This window comes from Mobula birostris, chromosome 24, assembly GCF_030028105.1.
Source record: "Mobula birostris isolate sMobBir1 chromosome 24, sMobBir1.hap1, whole genome shotgun sequence".
In the NCBI taxonomy this organism is placed as follows: Eukaryota; Metazoa; Chordata; class Chondrichthyes; order Myliobatiformes; family Myliobatidae; genus Mobula; species Mobula birostris.
In genome coordinates, this window is record NC_092393.1 from 62,202,401 (window position 1) to 62,221,517 (window position 19,117).

At 44.6% G+C, this 19,117-nt stretch overlaps 1 protein-coding gene across 1 annotated transcript in view; it reads left to right on the forward strand.

The window, feature by feature from the left end:
* The first annotated feature begins 6,658 nt into the window (after positions 1 to 6,658).
* The window catches only part of luc7l3 (LUC7-like 3 pre-mRNA splicing factor), a 38,615-nt gene continuing 26,156 nt past the window's right edge, over positions 6,659 to 19,117 (forward strand). Inside the window, exons 1-2 of the mRNA XM_072242477.1 lie at positions 6,659 to 6,830; positions 11,512 to 11,578. Of these exons, the coding sequence (XP_072098578.1) occupies positions 6,732 to 6,830; positions 11,512 to 11,578 (166 nt within the window). The 5' untranslated portion in view covers positions 6,659 to 6,731. The remainder of the gene's footprint in view (positions 6,831 to 11,511; positions 11,579 to 19,117) is intronic.

Consider the following 19,117-nt stretch of genomic DNA (forward strand, 5'->3'; position numbering starts at 1 on the left):
ACATCCACCTGAAGAACAGAGGAGCTTTTTACCAGTGATATTCTTGATTTGTTGATGTAACCTTTTTGGATCAGTAATAGGGATTCTTTCTATTTGCTCACATTCCTGGTTTAACCATTCTTCTTTGGCTTTTTGACATAAGTGTTTAACTTTATTATCTAAGAACTTATATTCTTTAGGATTTGCTTTCTTCCATCTCTTATCTTCCATTAGAATTTTGATTTCATCTGTCATCCATTTATTCTTTGTACTTTTTTCTCTTTTAGGAATCACTGACTTTGCTGATTCTATCAAGGCATCCTTCAGAGAGTTAAATTTCATTTCTACATGATATGGCCTGGGTATGACTCTAAATTGCAACCGGTGATGAGGCTCTGATTGGGGACTTCCAGAGTTTTGGGGAAAGTGGAGTTACCCCTTAGTCATTCATTGCTCCCAGGGCCGCTCTGACCCGGAACGATAGCACCTGCAAGGGGTTCCTGCTCAGGATACGAGCGAAGGCCAACGGCAGATCCGGCAGGTTCGGTAAATGAACTTATGATGGAGAAGGCGGATGAGCTAGGACCTCAAATGTCAACGGCTATAGTACAGGCGGATGAACATTTGGGAAGAGACATGGCAATTTCTTTAGTTCGCCCAACGGTAGGCAACAGCAAACCACCGTTGCTAGATACTAGGTTTCCTAGAATCTATTTGTGAAGAAAACCATGGTCAAACTCACAAAATGTATCACACAACAACAGCGTCAAGAGGATCTTCAAGACAATTCTGAAGATGCTTCGCTCGGTAGGGTTGATTCTGGTCAGCAGGGGACCCCCAACTGTCTTCAAGCTACTGCTCATAAAATTCAAGTAACCATCCCTGTGGCATGTTCCATACACACACCCACCACTCTCTGTGTAAGAACCCTACCTCTGACATCCCCCTATACATTCCTCCAATCACCTTAAAATTATGGCCCTCATATTGGGAAGCAGGCACTGGCTGCCCACTTGATCTCTGCCTCTTACACACCTCTATTAAGTCACCTCTCATCCGCTTTCACTCCAAAGAGAAAAGTCCTATCTCGCTCGGTGGAGACAGAGACACAAGAGACTGCAGATGCTGGAATCTGCAAGGATAAAACCTTCTTGAAAGACGGGCATACTGTACCTCGAAGAGATTTCAGTGCGGAGCCTGATCCAACCTTTCAGCCAAAAATATCATCATTTCTTTTTCCCTTCTAAATGCTGCTCGACCTACCAGAAGATCATTTGTTGCTGTAATTTTATAACTCTTATAATTGTTCATTTGATAACTCAAATATTATAATTATTCTTATAATTATTATTAATTATTCATCCCTGTGGTCAAGAAAGCACAGCAGTGTCTCCACCTCCTGAGGTGATTCTTTCCCCCCTCCTCCCATTCTAACCAATTTTTACAGGAGAACCATTGGGAGTGTCCTGACCTGGTACATCACCTCCTGGTAGGAGAATTGCAAAAACACTTGACTGCAAGCCCCGACAATGGATTGAGAGGACTGCTGAAAGGATCATCTGGGTCTCTCTTCCACCTATCAGAGATATTTGTAAGCAGGGCCCTTAGCATTGTCGATGATCCCTCGCACCTGTCCAACAACCTCTTTGATCTCCTACCATCAGGAAGGAGATACCATGGCATTAGGACAAGAATGTTAGGGTGGGAAACAGCTTCTCCTCCAGGCCATGAGACTACCGAACTCCCTGCCACCACCCAGGTTGCATCACACATGAAGTGCCAGTAGTGTTACACTGTTTACTTTTAACTCGTGTCATAAATGCACCTTATTATTTGTTAATTTATTTGTGGTAATATTACTTTTTGTGTTATGTGTGTGATTTATATGTACTGTTATGCATCTTGGTCTGAGGAACATTGTTTCGTTGGGTGTACGTGTATGGCTGAGTGATATAAACGCTTGCATGAATCATTATCATCCCAGCTGCATTATTCACCCCCACATGTACCCATCAAGAAATAACATGGTGCGGGGGGGGCACAAATTTGGGGTAGGGGTTGATTTAGAGTGTCAGAGATAAAGGTGTGGATTAGTGGTGAGCCAAAGAGGAAGGGGTGGAACTGAAGGGAAGGGTAAGTAGGAAGGGGAGGGTGGGGAAGAGGCAGGGCAGTCCCAGCGTGGGGAAGAGGCAGGGTAGGCCCAGGGTGGGAAGAGGGAGTCAGGGTAGGCCCAGGGTGGGGAGGGGGAGTCAGGGTAGGCCCAGGGTGGGGAGAGGGAGTCAGGGTAGGCCCAGGGTGGGGAAGAAGCAGGGTAGGCCCAGGGTGGGGAGAGGGAGTCAGGGTAGGCCCAGCGTGGGGAAGAGGCAGGGCAGGCCCAGCATGGGGAAGAGGCAGGGTAGGCCCAGGGTGAGGAGAGGGAGTCAGGGTAGGCCCAGGGTGGGGAGGGGGAGTCAGGGTAGGCCCAGGGTGGGGATGGCTGGATCTAAGGGAAAGGTGGGTTGCAAGGTGGGAGCTTGAAATGGGAGGCGAGAGGAGCAAATGTTGGCCTGATTGTGGGGATAAGGGAGGGAACCTGGTCAAGGGGTAGAAATTCTGCAAATCAGAACAGTAGAGGGCTGAACACAGCATTTGGCCCAAGATGTTTTGCCAATCTTGATCCCAATTTATTCTAGATGTTCTCCTCCTGTGTATCATCCATTCCCTACATATTCTCCCCCCTCACTGCCATCATACCTCTGAAGAAGGTAACACTACCTTGATATTCCTCTATTGCACTACAGTATTTACTTTTGTAACTTATTATGTCGTGCATTGTACCGCTGCTGCAAAAACATTTCACAACAAATGTTAACAACAGGAATTCTGCAGATGCTGGAAATTCAAGCAACACACATCAAAGTTGCTGGTGAACGCAGCAGGCCAGGCAGGCCAGGGGAGGGATGATCCCTCCCCCTCCTGTCTTCTCCTATCATTTTGGATCTCCCCCTCCCCCTCCCACTTTCAAATCCCTTACTCACTCTTCCTTCAGTTAGTCCTGACGAAGGGTCTCGGCCTGAAACGTCGACTGTACCTCTTCCTACAGATGCTGCCTGGCCTGCTGCGTTCACCAGCAACTTTGATGTGTGTTGTCACAACAACTGTTAGTAGTGTTGAATTGACAAACCGAATTCTGATGTGTCTATCTAAAAGTGTCTAAAATCAGAATCAGGTTTATTATCACCAGCATGTGACGTGAAATTTGTTAACTTAGCAGCAGTTCAATGTAATACATAATCTAGCAGATAAAATAATAATAATAATAAATAAAAATTTTAAAAATGCGAGAAATTGCTTGCTCCTGGTAACCACTGGGTTGCATCACTGTCTGGTATTGGGGGGGGTGGGGGGGCTACTGCACAGGACTGAAAGAAGCTGCAGAGGCTTGTAAATTTAGTCGGCTCCATCTTGGGTACTAGCCTACAAAGTACCCAGGAGCAGTGTCTCAGAAAGGCAGCGTCCATTATTAAAGACCTCCAGCACCCAGGGCATGCCCTTTTCTCACTGTTACCATCAGGTGGAAGGCACACACTCAGCAATTCAGGAACAGCTTCTTCCCCTCTGTCATCCAATTTCTGAATGGGCATTGAACCCTTAAACACTACCTCGCTTTTTAAATGTATAGTATTTCATTTTTTTGCACCATTTTAATCTATTCAATATACATATACTGTAATTGATTTATTTATTATCTTTTCTTCTTATATATTATGCATTGCATTGAACTGCTGCTGCTAAGTTAACAAACTTCACGACATTGGCATGTTGCAAAGGTAATACTACAGTTGTTATGGGGGATTTCAGCATGCAGGTAGACTGGGAAAATCAGGTCGGTACTGGACCCCAAGAAAGGAAGTTCGTGGACTGCCTCCGAGATGGATCCTTAGAGCAGCTTGTACTGGAGCCTACCAGAGAGAAGGCAATTCTGGATTTAGTGTTGTGTAATGACTGAGATTTGATAAGGGAACTCGAGGTAAAGGAGCCATTAGGAGGTAGTGACCATAATATGAAAAGTTTTAATCTACAATTTGAGAGGGAGAAGGGAAAATTGGAAGTGTCAGTATTACAGTTGAACAAAGGGGACAATGGACCCATGAGGGAGGAGCTGGCCAAAGTTGACTGGAAAGATACCCTAGCAGGGATGACAGTGGAACAACAATGGCAGGTATTTCTGGGAATAATACAGAAGGTGCAGGATCAGTTCATTCCAAAGAGGAAGAAAGATTCTAAGGGGAGTAAGGGGCGACCGTGGCTGACAAGGGAAGTCAAGGACAGTAAGTGTAACATAGCAAAGACGAGTGGGAAGCCGGAGGATTGGGAGAATTTTAAGGAGCAGCAGAAGATAATTAAAAAGGCAATACGGGGGGAAAAGGTGAGGTACGAAGGTAAGCTAGCCAAGAATATAAAGGAGGATAGTAAAAGCTTCTTTAGGTATGTGAAGAGGAAAAAATTAGCTCAGACCAAAGTTGGGTGCTTGAAGACAGAAACGGGTGAATTTATTATGGGGAGTAAGGAAATGGCAGACAAGCTGACCAGGTACTTTGGAGCTGCCTTCACTAGGGAAGACACAAACAATCTCCCAGATGTAATAGTGGCCTGAGGACCTAGGATAACGAAGGAACTGAAGGAAATTCTCATTAGGCAGAAATTGTGTTGGGTGAACTGATGGGACTGAAGGCTGATAAATCCCCAGGGCCTGATGGTCTGCATCCCAGGGTACTTAAGGAGGTGGCTCTAGAAATCGTGGATGCATTGGTAATCATTTTCCAATGTTCTATAGATTCAGGATCAGTTCCTGTGGATTGGAGGGTAGCTAATGTTATCCCACTTTTTAAAAAAGGAAGGAGAGAGAAAACAGGGAATTATAGACCAGTTAGTTTCACATCAGTGGTGGGGAAGATGCTGGAGTCAATTATAAAAGATGAAATCGCGGCATATTTGGATAGCAGTAGCAGGATAAGTCCGAGTCAGCATGGATTTACAAAGGGGAAATCATACTTGACTAATCTTCTGGAATTTTTTGAGGATGTAACTATGAAAATGGACAAGGGAGAGCCAGTGGATGTGGTGTACCTGGACTTTCAGAAAGCCTTTGATAGGGTCCCACGTAGGAGGTTAGTGGGCAAAATTGGAGCACATGGTATTGGGGGTAGGGTACTGACGTGGATAGAAAATTGGCTGGCTGACAGAAACAAAGAGTAGGGATTAACGGGTCCTTTTCAGAATGGCAGGCAGTGACTAGTGGGGTACTGCAAGGCTCGATGCTGGGACCGCAGCTATTTACAATGTACATTAATGATTTAGATGAGGGGATTAAAAGTAACATTAGCAAATTTGCAGATGACACAAAGCTGGGTGACAGTGTGAAATGTGAGGAGGATGTAAAGAGAATGCAGGGTGACTTGGACAGTTTGGGTGAGTGGGCAGATGCAGTTTAATGTGGATAAATGTGAGGTTATTCACTTTGGTGGCAAGAACAGGAAGGCAGATTACTATCTGAATGGTGTCAAATTAGGAAAAGGGGAAGTACAATGAGATCTGGGTGTCTTTGTTCATCAGTCACTGAAAGTAAGCATGCAGGTACAGCAGGCAGTGAAGAAAGCTAATAGCATGTTGGCCTTCATAACAAGGGGAGTTGAGTATAGGAGCAAAGAGGTCCTTCTGCAGTTGTACAAGGCCCTGGTGACACCCCACCTGGAGTATTGTGTGCAGTTTTGGTCTCCAAATTTGAGGAAGGACATTCTTGCTACTGAGGGAGTACGGCGTAGTTTCACGAGGTTAATTCCAGGGATGGTGGGAATGTCATATGTTGAAAGATTGGAGCGACTGGGCTTGTATACACTGGAATTTAGAAGGATGAGAGGGGATCTGATTGAAACATATAAGATTATTAAGGGATTGGACACACTAGAGGCAGGAAACATGTTCCCGATGTTGGAGGAGAACCAAAGGCCACAGTTTAAGAATAAGGGGTAGGCCATTTAGAACAGGGTTGAGGAAAAACTTTTTCACACAGAGGGTTGTGATTCTGTGGAATGCTCTGCCTCAGAAGGCAGTGGAGGCCAATTCTCTGGATTCTTTCAAGAAACAGTTAGATAGAGCTCTTAAAGATAGCTGAGTCAATGGATTTGGGGAGAAGGCAGGGACAGGGTACTGATTGTGGATGATCAGCCATGATCACAGTGAATGGTGCTGCAGGTTCGAAGGGCCGAATGGCCTACTCCTGCACCTATTGTCTATTGACACATGCCGGTGATAATAAACTTGATTCTGATCCTGACCTGTTCCAACACTCTCCCTTGACATCGCCTTTCACTCCCCTTCTAACCTTAAAAGTACGTCTGTGGTGTTAGACATTTCTACCTATCTGTGCCTCTCATAACTTTGAAAACCTCTCGGAGGTCTCCCCTCAGCCTCTGTCGTTCTGTTCACATTTCGCAGGCGTTGGAAACGAGACGTGAAAGCCGAGGCGCGGGGACATTCGGCCCCTCGGGCGTGTACTGGACCATGGTGAAACGGGAAAAAGGTGGGGGGCGCGCTCCACGCTTGATCACATGACACAACATATTTGACGCGTTGCTGAGCAACGGGGCATGCGCGCCCTGAGAGTGCGGAAGGCGCAGGCGCAGTGAGACTGGCTTGTGGCGCGCGGCAGGGCGGGACGGGCAGTGCAGTGTGGGAGCTTGCCAGACGCATCGCCATTTTACGGCGCCAACATGTTGTCGAACGCACAGCTACTGGACGAGTTGATGGGCCGCGACCGCAACCTGGCCCCGGACGAGAAGAGGCAGAACGTCCGCTGGGATGACGACAGTGTGAGTTCCCCGGACGGTACCGGGCGGGAGGTGGTTACCGGACGTCCGGCCGCGCCTCGGGCCTTGGGCCCTCGGGGCGGAGGAATGGCTGGAGCGGGGCCGGGGCCGCGTCCGAGAGGGCGAGGGTGGAGAAGGTCTGGCCTGGGATATGTGTTCTACTGAATCCCGGGCCGTGGGAACTTCTTTGTGGGGCCAGTCCCTCGTAGGGACGGGGATGGACCGGGCGGGGGTGGGGGGAAAGAGGTCATTAACACTCGGCGGCCCGGGGCGGGGTTGTCGACCTTTGAGACAACCGTTGTCCCTATTCGGCCTTCGATGGGTTCATTATTCATCCGTTCAACCTACGGATTTAAAAACAACCGCAGAAACTCGGCAGCTCTATCGGGAATTAAAGGAAAGTAAACTTCCTGCCAGGGAATGCTTGATTCATTCATAAAAAAAGAACCTGTGTTCGCAACCTCCAGCCTGAGTTCCTCAGGGGATTCCTGATGTATTGGTTTGTTTTTGAAACTTGTGTAATGGACGCATTTTCGAAACTTCATTGCAAATCAGTGAATCTAAGTTGATTTGTTCCTAGTGGTGCCTTGATCTAAATTGGGGGGGCAGCTGGTGGGTAATACTGTCACTTGAGCAACAGCAGAAAAGAAGTTTATCAGTGTAACGATGAGCCCCACAAACTTTTGTAGCTAAACAGCAATTATGTAAAGTGACACCATTAATTTTTGAGATCGGTGACATTTCATCATACCTGTTCTGAAGGTTAGTGAACAAGAAATAGTGGATGCATTAGTGATAATTTTTCAAAACTCTTTAGATTCTGGATTAGTTCCTGAGGATTGGAGGGTGGCTAATGTAACCCCACTTTTTAAAAAAGGAGGGAGAGAGAAACTGGGGAATTATAGACCGATTAGCCTAACGTTGGTGGTGGGGAAACTGCTGGAGTCAGTTATCAAAGATGTGATAACAGCACATTTGGAAAGTGGTGAAATCATCGGACAAAGTCAGCATGGATTTGTGAAAGGAAAATAATGTCTGACGACTCTGATAGAATTTTTTGAGGATGTAACTAGTAGAGTGAGTAGGGGAGAACCAGTGGATGTGGTATATTTGGATTTTCAAAAGGCTTTTGACAAGGTCCCACACAGGAGATTAGTGTGCAAACTTAAAGCACACTGTATTGGGGGTAAGGTATTGATGTGGATAGAGAATTAGTTGGCAGGCAGGAAGCAAAGAGTGGGAATAAACGGGACCTTTTCAGAATGGCAGGCAGTGACTAGTGGGGTACCGCAAGGCTCAGTGCTGGGACCCCAGTTGTTAACAATATATATTAATGACTTGGATGAGGGAATTAAATGCAGCATCTCCAAGTTTGCGGATGACACGAAGCTGGGTGGCAGTGTTAGCTGTGAGGAGGATGCTAAGAGGATGCAGGGTAACTTGGATAGGTTAGGTGAGTGGGCAAATTCATGGCAGATGCAATTTAATGTGGATAAATGTGAGGTTATCCACTTTGGTGGCAAGAACAGGAAAACAGATTATTATCTGAATGGTGGCTGATTAGGAAAAGGGGAGGTGCAACGAGACCTGGGTGTCATTGTACACCAGTCATTGAAAGTGGGTATGCAGGTACAACAGGCGGTGAAAAAGGTGAATTGTATGCTGGCATTCATAGCAAGAGGATTCGAGTACAGGAGCAGGGAGGTACTACTGCAGTTGTACAAGGCCTTGGTGAGACTACACCTGGAGTATTGTGTGCAGTTTTGGTCCCCTAATCTGAGGAAAGACATTCTTGCCATAGAAGGTTCACCAGATTGATTCCTGGGATGAAAATATGCTGAAAGACTATCGACTAGACTTATGCTGTCTGGAATTCAGAAGATTGAGGGGGGATCTTATTGAAACGTATAAAATCCTAAAGGGATTGGACAGGCTAGATGCAGGAAGATTGTTCCCGATGTTAGGCAAGTCCAGAATGAGGGGTCACAGTTTGAGGATAAAGGGAAAGCCTTTTAGGACCGAGATTAGGAAAAACTTCTTCACACAGAGAGTGGTGAATCTGTGGAATTCTCTGCCACAGGAAACAGTTGAGGCCAGTTCATTGGCTATATTTAAGAGGGAGTTAGATATGGCCCTTGTGGCTAAAGGAATCGGGGGTATGGAGAGAAGGCAGGTACAGGGTTCTGAGTTGGATGATCAGCCGTGATCATACTGAATGGTGGTGCAGGCTCGAAGGGCCGAATGGCCTACTCCTGCACCTATTTTCTTTGTTTCTATGTCAAATGTGATCTGTTCACAGATACTATTGCATGTAATTAGGAATGGGACTTTCTAGCCTACTCAATGCCTTAACATTGTTTTCTCCATATCTATCTCTCCTATCAGTTTTGATTTTGTTTGAGTGAAGAAATTTCTCAGTACAAAGGCTTACCCCCATGCCTGAAGGCTGTGAAGTGGTCCCGGGAATCATCTGGGAACTATTTCTGGCATCTTTGTCTAATTGTTTTTTCCCCTATTAGCTGCATTTTTTTGCTTATTGATCAATGCAAACTTAGCTTCTTCCCCTCTGCTATCAGATTTCTGAATGGTCCATGAACACTACCTCATTATTTTGCTATCTTTTTGAACATTTTTATATGTTTTTGTAACTTACACTATTTTTATGTTTGCACTGCTGCTGCAAAGCAACAAATTTCATGACATATGTTAGTAATAATAAACCTGATTGTAGCTTCCTCTTAGTGCTTGGAGTAAGTCCAGCTGAATAAATTACACAATACTGCAGACTCAGTGTGGTTTACTTTTTAATGTCAGCATCATGAGAGTGTTACATCGTAACACCATAAAATACATAAGCAGAAAGAAGTCACTCCGCCCATCAAGTCTGTTTTACAATTCACTCATGGCTGATTTATTTTTTTAAACTTCATTCTCCTGCCTTTCCCTTTAACCCTCAACTCACTTGCCAATCTCTCCCTTAAATTCACACTATGACTTGACCTCCAGCCTTCCGTGGCAACGAATTCCACAGATCCGCAATCTATTGTGTTCTGGTTTTTGTTCCCGAGACCGCCATGCATGTCACCTCTGTGCTTCACTTGGGTGGCAGAGTGGAGGTACAAGGAGGTGTAAGGCACTCCTTCCCTCTACAGGTCACCCTTGGGCAAGGTGTATCACCTGCTTATCTCCCCTCACCTTCCCCTGGATCAGGGTCACATGAAGCCATGGGGACAGGTGGTGCATATCACAAGTTCTGGTTACGCAACCACTGATGTCAGACAGTCAGTCTCGGAAGAGTATTGATAATGGCTGAAGTCACCTGATTTACAAAGAGACTGCCCAGAAGATGGCAATGGCAAACCTCTTCTGTAGAATTTTCCAAGAACAGTCACAGTCATAGACTATGATCACCCACATCATACAACATGGCACATATGATGGTGATACTTTAGCTCAGACAGGTGTATCCACCCACAGCGCCTCTGTCAGCTTGTTGTCAGTGTAGGCCTGCTCAGGAGTTGGGTGTGAACAGGGAATCATAATCAAGGTCTGTTAAACTAAGTTCCTTGCATTTGCACATCATTGTAACTTTGCTTTTATGTTGCAAACCTTTTTGTTCAGTAGTCTTCAAGGGTGAGCTCTTGTTTTCTGTTGATTTTCAGTCACTTCACTTATCTTTACAACAGTGTTTGTGTTAAGGTTGTAAAACCTTAGAGATGACTAGTAGGTTAGGTGGTACCTGAAAATTCTTTAACTCACTTGATTATTTCCTGCAGCCATTAATCCCTGAGTTTTAGTGAGAAGCTCCCGTGGGTAAAGGTTACTGACTCATTTGATAAACATCTTCGATATTGGGCAGCACACAAAATATTGGATTAGAACTTTTTAGATTTACTGAATGATTCTGGCCTCTTACAACTTAAATTATAGACTGGAACTTGGACACTTAAAAGGTGACAGTTGCCGGAGGAACGCACCAGGTCAGGCAACATCTGTGGAGGGAAAACCAATAAGGGAAATTGATAAACAAGAAATTCTGCAGAAGCTGGAAATACTGAGCAACACACACAGTGCAGGAGGAAGAGAAATCCCATCAGATGCTGCCTGACTTTCAAAGGGAAACTGAATTTTTTCATTTATTGGGGATCATGGGGCCTGGGATTAAAATGTATAATTTCCTGACAACTCTTGATAGGGTGGATGTCACTGAATGTTCCGTCATGCAGGATCTAAAACAAGAGGTCACTGTTTAAAACGGGTCAGGCAGGTGAGGAATTTATTTTGGTTCAATGTGCAGATCTTTGTAATTCTTGAAGGTGTGCTGTGAGGAAAGTCTTTGAAAAAATAGATACTGCAGAAGCAAGAGGGGGAAAGGTTACTGTGGCTAGACACCCCTGAGTGATCAGCCTTTAGAAATTCCTTACTGGCTGATAGCTGTTCACTGCATTGGCTTTTGGTCCGGACTGGACAACCTGGCTGGAATTGGCCAGCGTTCCATGAGGACCTTTCCTAGAACTAATTGTTCCATAGCTCAGACCTTGAATGTTTCTTCTCTCTTTGGACCTTTTGTCACTGAGTTGTTGAGTGACTTGAGAAGGACAGTAGGACATTTTACAGGGATGGGATGGGCAGCAGTGCAGAAAGTGAACACAAACTGTTACTGAGGCATGTCTTATCTTTACAGGTGTGTAAATACTTCCTGTGTGGATTCTGTCCAGCTGAATTATTTACGAATACACGTTCTGATCTGGGTAAGATTGCTTAATTTAGTAACAATTTTGTGAATGTTTACTGCTGAGGAAGTGTGTGACTGACCTGCCATTTAAAACTAGCCATGGATTGGAGTGAGATAAGAGAATGCTGTGGGAACTGCATTGATAATTGGCACCAATCTTGAGCAATGTGCAGCAAAGCCCTGAGTGCTTGAGGGCTGCTGCTGCTCCCAGGTGGACTGCATCCAAATTAAAGTTCCCCAAATAGTTTTACCTCCCCTTGTGATGAGCAACTGTTGCCACTGTGGTGGGCTTCTTCCAGGTAGGTGTGAGTGGGTGTTTCAACATAGAACATAGGATAGTGCAGCACAGTACAGGCCCTTCGGCCCCCAATGTTGTCCCGACCCTCAAACCCTGCCTCCCATATAACGCCCCACTTTAAATTCCTCTATATACCTGTCTAGTAGTCTCTTAAATTTCACTAGTGTATCTGCCTCCACCACTGACTCAGGCAATGCATTCCATGCACCAACCACTCTAAATAAAAAACCTTCCTCTAATATCCCCCTTGAACTTCCCACCCCTGACCTTAAAGCCATGTCCTCTTGTGTTGAGCAGTGGTACCCTGGGAAAGAGGTGCTGGCTATCCACTCTATCTATTCCTCTTAATATCTTGTATACCTCTATCATTCCCTTGGGGAAGTTGGTGTCTTTCTAAATAATAGAGCAGGGATTTGTAACCTGGGGTGCAAATCACAGACCGCTTGCTTAATAGTATTGGTCCGTGGCATAAAAAAGGTTGGGAACCTCTGGGAGCAAAGTTTCAGAATGAGGGATTTTCTACTTCAGACCAGAATACAGGGAATTTCTTCCCGGATCATCAAGAATCTTTGAAATCTGCTACTTCAAGTGGAGACTGAATTACTGAATATATTCAGCACCAAAATACAGACCTTTGGCAGCCAACAACAAAGTGAGGCCCAGGTTAATGGGTTTGTGGTTGATGGCTTTTTCTCTGTGGGGCATCCCAGTGATGCATAGTCCACTGTCCACATCTGGGTCTTGAAATGACCAGTCCTTATTTTAACTTTGTCCTCTTCACTAGTTTGCTTCCATTCCAAAGATGTACAGTGTAAGTAAGTTGTGAGGAAGCGACTCTTGCGGACTGTCCCTATTCATTCATCTTATTTGATCAGCATGTGCTTAATATCTGGTAGCAGGAGGATAATAAGCACATATTTTGATTGTGATCATGAATGCAGATGATGCATTTTATTGTATGTTTTCAAGTGATGAAGCTAATCTTTAATATTCAAATCTTTCAAACATATTTAATATGTAATATTTTAATTAGGTTCTCATTTTGCCAATTCATTTAGGGTGTCTATTCAATACCTATTTGTAGAGCAGCCCCCTTATCTAAAGGCTCAGACTTGGTGAATCCACACTAATGCAGACCAGTATATCTGCTGTCTCACGTTGCCAGAGACTGTTCAATCCTGATCCTGGGTGCTGCACTTCACATGTTTGTGACTGTGGTTGTCCTCCAGGTGCTCTGTTTTCCTCCTGCAACCCAGAGATCTTTAACCAAGTTCTTTCTGTGGGGTTCAGCTGTTGCATCCCAGCAAGCAGTCTAACGACTAGCAAACTTAACAATTGTGCAATTAGATACTGTAAATTGTCCCCAATATATAGGTGAGTGGTAGAATATGGGAAGAATAAATAAGTGAATGTAAGATTAGTGTAAATGTGTGGTTAATGGTTAGTCACAGAACACTACAGCACAGAAACAGGTCTTTGGCCCATCTAGTCCATGTTGAACCACTGACTTGCACCTGAACTATAGCCCTCTCATCCATGTACCCATCCAAATTTCTCTTAAATGTTGAAATCAACCCTACATCCACCACTTCTGCTGACAGCTCATATCACAGTTTCACCGCCTTCTGAGTGAAGAAATTCTCCCTCCTATTCTTAAACATTTCACCTTTCACACTTAACCCATGATCCAATGTAGTCTCACCAAATCTTAATGGAAAAAGCCGGCTTACCTTTACTCTTATCTATAGCCTTCATAATTTTATACACCTCTATCAAATCTTACCTCAGTCTTCAACATTCTAGAGAATAAATTCCTAACCCATTCAGGCTTTCCCTATAACTGTCCTCAAGTCCCGGCATCATCGTGGTAAATTTTCCCTGTATTCTTTCAATCTTATTTACATCTTTCCTGTAGGTTGGTGACCAAACTTGCAGACAATACTCCAAATTAGGCCTCACCAATGTCTTGTACAACTTCTCCATAACATCCCAAATCCTGTACTCAATGTACTGATTTATGAAGGTTAATCTACCCAAAGCTTTCTTTACGATCCTATGTACCTGTGCCATCATTTTCAAAGAATTATGGACCTGCATTCCTAGGTCCCTTTGTTCTGCCACACTCCTCAGTGCCCTACCCTTCACTGTGTAAGACCTACTCTGGTTGGTCTTACTAAAGTGCAACACCTTTGCACTTGTCTACATTAAATTCCAAATGCCATTTTTTCAGTTCATTTCACCAGCTGGTCCAGATCCTACTGCAAGCTCTGATTGTCTTCCTCGCTATCCACTACACCCTCAATCTTGTAGTTACCCACACATTTACTGATCCAGTTTACCACATTATCATCCAGATCATTGCTATAGCACCAATCCCTGTGGCACACACAGGCCTCACATCAGAGAGACAACCTCTCTGGCTTCTGCCACAAAGCCGGTGTCTAATCAATTTACTACCTCATCCTGAATGCTAAGTGTCTGACCCCTGACCTGCTTCCCACGCAGGACATTGTCAAATGCCTTGCTAAAGTCCATGTAGATGCCTTGTTTTCATCAACTTTCCTTTCAGCTTCTTTGAAAAACCTAGGATTGCTTAGACATAACCTATCACACACAAAGCCATGCTGATTATCCATATCAGTCCCTGTCTATCCAAATATCCAGTCCCTTAGAATATCTACCAATACTGTTGTTACACTACTGATGTTATGCTCTCTGGCCTATAGTTTCCTGGTTCATTATTAGAGCCTTTCTTAAACAGCAGAACAACATTAGTCACACATCTGGTACCTCGCCTGTCACTAGTTTCTGTACTTGTCTCCCACAGGGTCTGAGCGAACATCTTGTCAGGTCCTGGGGAATTAAACACCCTAATTTGCCTCAAGACAGCAAATCCCTCCTCCTCTGTAATCTGTATAGGGTTCATGATCTTGCTGCTTTGCCTCACTTCTGTAGACTTTCTCTGAGTAAATACAGATGCAGAGAATCCATTTTGGATCCCTCCCATTTCTTTTGGTTCCACACATGGATTACCTTTCTGATCATCTAGTGGACCAGTTTTGTCCCTTGTATCCTTTTATCTCTTGACATATTTGTATAATCATAAGACCATAAGACAAAGGAGCAGAAGTCGGCCATTCGGCCCATCGAGTCTGCTCCGCCATTTTATCATGAGCTGATCCATTCTCCTATTTAGTCCCCCTCCCCGCCTTCTCATCATAACTTTTGATGCCCTGGCTACTCAGATACCTATCAATCTCTGCCTTAAAGACACCCAATGACTTGGCCTCCACTGCTGCCTGTGGCAACAAATTCCATAGATTCACCACCCTCTGACTAAAATTCTTTGCATTTCTGTTCTGAATGGGCGCCCTTCAATCCTTAAGTCATGCCCTCTCGTACTGGACTCCCCCATCATGGGAAACAACTTTGCCACATCCACTCTGTCCATGCTTTTCAACATTAATCCTTTAGGGTTCTTCTTCATCTTGTCTGCTGGAGTAACTTCATGCCGCCTTTTAGGTGTGGGAGTCCCAGTCAATGTGGAAACAACCTTGTGTTTCTTCCAACAGTCTGCGATCTCTACAAATTTGTTCTTTTAAATCCCACGACTGTTGGACGGTCTAAAATAGCCCCATTAATGTGGTCATAAATTATTCTTCAGTTCCACCTGACCACTGTGGCTTTCCTCTGCTGGATAATTTCTCCTCTCCTCCAGTGCCCCCCTCACGTGTTGTTCAGGGGATTGGGCACAGAGGTGTTCTGCAGCGGATGTCTTGCTCCTTTCCCCCTTCTGACGGTCACCCAGTTACCTGTGTCGTGCACTTAGGCAATTGAGGTGTAACTACATATGTCATATCCCTCAACCCCACAGCCTCCTGACTGATTCGGAGTTCATCCAGCTCCAGCTCCAGCTCCAACTCCTTAATATGGTCTGTTAGAAACTGCAGCTGGAGGTGTAGTCGTCAGGAATACTGAAGATCTCCCTTTTTTCCCACAACCTGCAAGAGCAGCATTCCTTTATCCTGTCTGGCATCCCTATTGCTCTAAATGTGCGACAAGAAAAGAAATGGAAAAAAACCTACCCGTAGCTTAGCTTTCCTCGCCAAAGCCCAACTCCCCACTGTCCCGTTCACACAATGGCTGCTCCACTTAAACTGAACTTTTTAAAATTGGAAACGAGAAAATCTGCAGATGCTGGAAATCCAAGCAACATACATATACTGGAGGAACTCAACAGGCCAGGCAGCATTTGCAGAAGGGTCTCTACCCAAAATGTTGACTGTACTTTTTTTCCATATGCTGGCTAGCCTGCTGAGTTCCTCTAGTATTTTGTGTACTTTTTTTAAAAATTGGTTCTTGCCAACTGCCTAATTATGTGCAATCCAATGTTTCCTTGGGACTGTGGCACACACAATGTGCCGATTGACCCGCTCGCTGCTTTTCTATTCTTTCTCCAAGCAAACTGGTGTCTCCTCTGGACGTGGTATGTAAAATGGGTTGGCGTGGGCTGAAGAGCCTGTTTCATGCTGTAATCTATGATACTGTAGACAGTACTCCAGGTATTTTCACCAGAGTCCTAGACTGCAGCAAGAGTTACCATCCAGCATGTAATCTCCAACATAGAACAATATAGGCGCTGTAGCCCACGATGTTGTGCTAATCCTTCACACCCACAAAGCCTCCATTTTTCTGTCATCCATGTGCCTGTCTAAGAGTCTCTTAAATGTCCCTAATGTATCTGCTGCTACTACCACCACCCCTGGCAGCGTGTTCCACACATCCACCTCTGTGTGTTGGGGAAAGAAACAGCAACAACCAAACTAGTCTCTCACATCCACCCTATACTTTACTCCATTCTCCTTGTATTAGTCATAGTCATACTTTATTGATCCTGGGGGAAATTGGTTATTGGAAATTAGCCATTTCACCCCTGGAAAAGTCTCTGACCATTCACTGTCAGGCTCCCAACCTAGGGGCCATGATGGGGGTACATGGCATAAACTTGATCTAGTGTATACCGTACATTTTCCACTCCCCTGCTTTTTCTTTGTTCCTTCTGTTCACACCGCCTGATGAGTGGCTGTGATTTTTATTAAACTGTACTCATTCCTTTAATTCTCTTCACTCATATTTAAATGAGTTGTTCACTGATTTTTCTCAATTCTCATTGAAGTGAATCATTAACTTTTTCTTTCCGTGGGGGTGACCAGACCTGCTTTGTATTTTTCCTGTTTTCCATTCCATCTTCCTTACCTATTTGCATGCCAGTCTTGTGCTGTCTTTATTTCCAGTGCTCTGTTTGCATCAGTGTTTGGTAGTTTTATCACAAATTGAATCACATTGCAATGGCAATGTTACTGACTGTTTTGATCATTTTATGTTGCCAGCTTGTAATTCATCTGCAGCCATCTTGGTAATTCACTTAACTCTTTCACATCCCTTTGCAAACTTTGTATCATCTTCAACCTTCTGGCTTTGCAAATTTCAATACAGAAGTTTGTCTTTTTATCTAAATCATTAATACAGGTTGTAACTTTCTGAGGATGTACAACTCTGATCTCAGCAGACACAACGTGGGAGTGGGAGAGACTTTTATTTCTGCTGTTTCCTTGTCCTGTGGTTGCCCTCCAACCAGGTTAACGTTCTCTACAACCTCATCAGAAACTGTTAAATACAGAACAATCATCACACCTTGACAAAAACAGTTTTTAATGCATGTTGTTGCATCAGCTTTTGTCCACTTATTACCAGCTTGGTGGGGTGGGGGGAGGGGGTTGCTCCCATGACCTACTAAATGCTCCCAGCGGCGGCCATCTCAAATAGTCTCTGACAGCCAAGTCCAGCTCCTGACCTTCACTTGTTTCTTAACTACTAAGCCCAGCAGAACAGTTTCTACTGACAGGAGAAAGGACAAAGGCAGGTCACTGGCACCTTCAAACCAGTCACTTTGGGCAGATGGGGCTCGTCAGCCATGGTTGGCAGCTCATCTAGGAGAAAAAAAACTCTGAATTCAAATCTCTGTTGCCTTGCAGCTATGCCCACTTATGGGGAAGGCTTCAGGAGTAAACCCCAAGGGGAAAAACGCAGTTGGAGTCGCTGAGGCAGCCCTACGTTGAGTTCAACGCTGACTGGCAACTCCTGCGACGCTGCTGGTACCAAACTGTACTGGTCGCTGCTGCTCCTTTGCATTCATCCGCTATGTGGGAAGGGGGTGCCTACTACAATGGCATCAGCTTGCTCTCCATATTGTACTGTTCTGGCTTGTGAATTACAGCTAGGATGCAGCATCCATGGCCGACCCGACCAATGTTAGACAAACCCCAAATTTGTAATGGGCATTGCAGTGGCAATTCTATCAAAGTAAGGAGTTAAAAGCCAACTTACCTCTTAGAGCAGAAAGTGTCTTTGTTTACTTTGCTGTAATAGTTATAATTGACTATATGCGTCATGTTTCCAAGAGAGGCAGTGGCTACCTAGATATTTCATTGGGAGACGGGGAACAAATGCATTGCAATTTCCAGTACACATTTATCATTACCTGGGTGGGGGAAGGGTCACAGAGGTACTTTAGTTGCCTTTATTGCAATTGGCTGTTAAAAGTTAACGTGATGTTTGCGGATATATTCTTGTGTTTTATTAATAAACCTCTATCAGTCGGTTTGGTACAGGCCCTCTGCCCCACAATGTTGTGCTGACCTGTTAATCTACTCCATGAAGATCTCTCTCTCTTTTGCCCTCTTATAAAATTGATAGTTTTTTTAAAAAATCTGGCCGTAACTAAATTGTTTTCCTTCTCAGGGAACTGAGCATTTGAAACCTGGTCATTAAGCATGGAAAAGTGCCCTTTGCCCCAGCCTACCTGAACAGCCCCATGTGCTTGTTTGGCCATATCACTCTAAATCTTTCCTATCCAAGTATGTCCAAATGTATTTTAAAGGTTGTAATTGTATCACTTCATAGATCATAGAACAGTACAGCACAGTACAGGCCCTTTGGCCCACAATGTTGTGCTGACCCTTAAACTCTGCCTCCCATATAACCCCCCACCGTAAATTCCTCCATATACCTGTCTAGTAGTCTCTTAAATTTCACTAGTGTATCTTCCTCCACTACTGACTCAGGCAGTGCATTCCATGCACCAACCACTGAGTAAAAAACCTTCCTCTAATATCCCCCTTGAGCTTCCCACCCCTTACCTTAAAGCCATGTCCTCTTGTACTGAGCAATGGTGCCCTGGGGAAGAGGTGCTGGCTA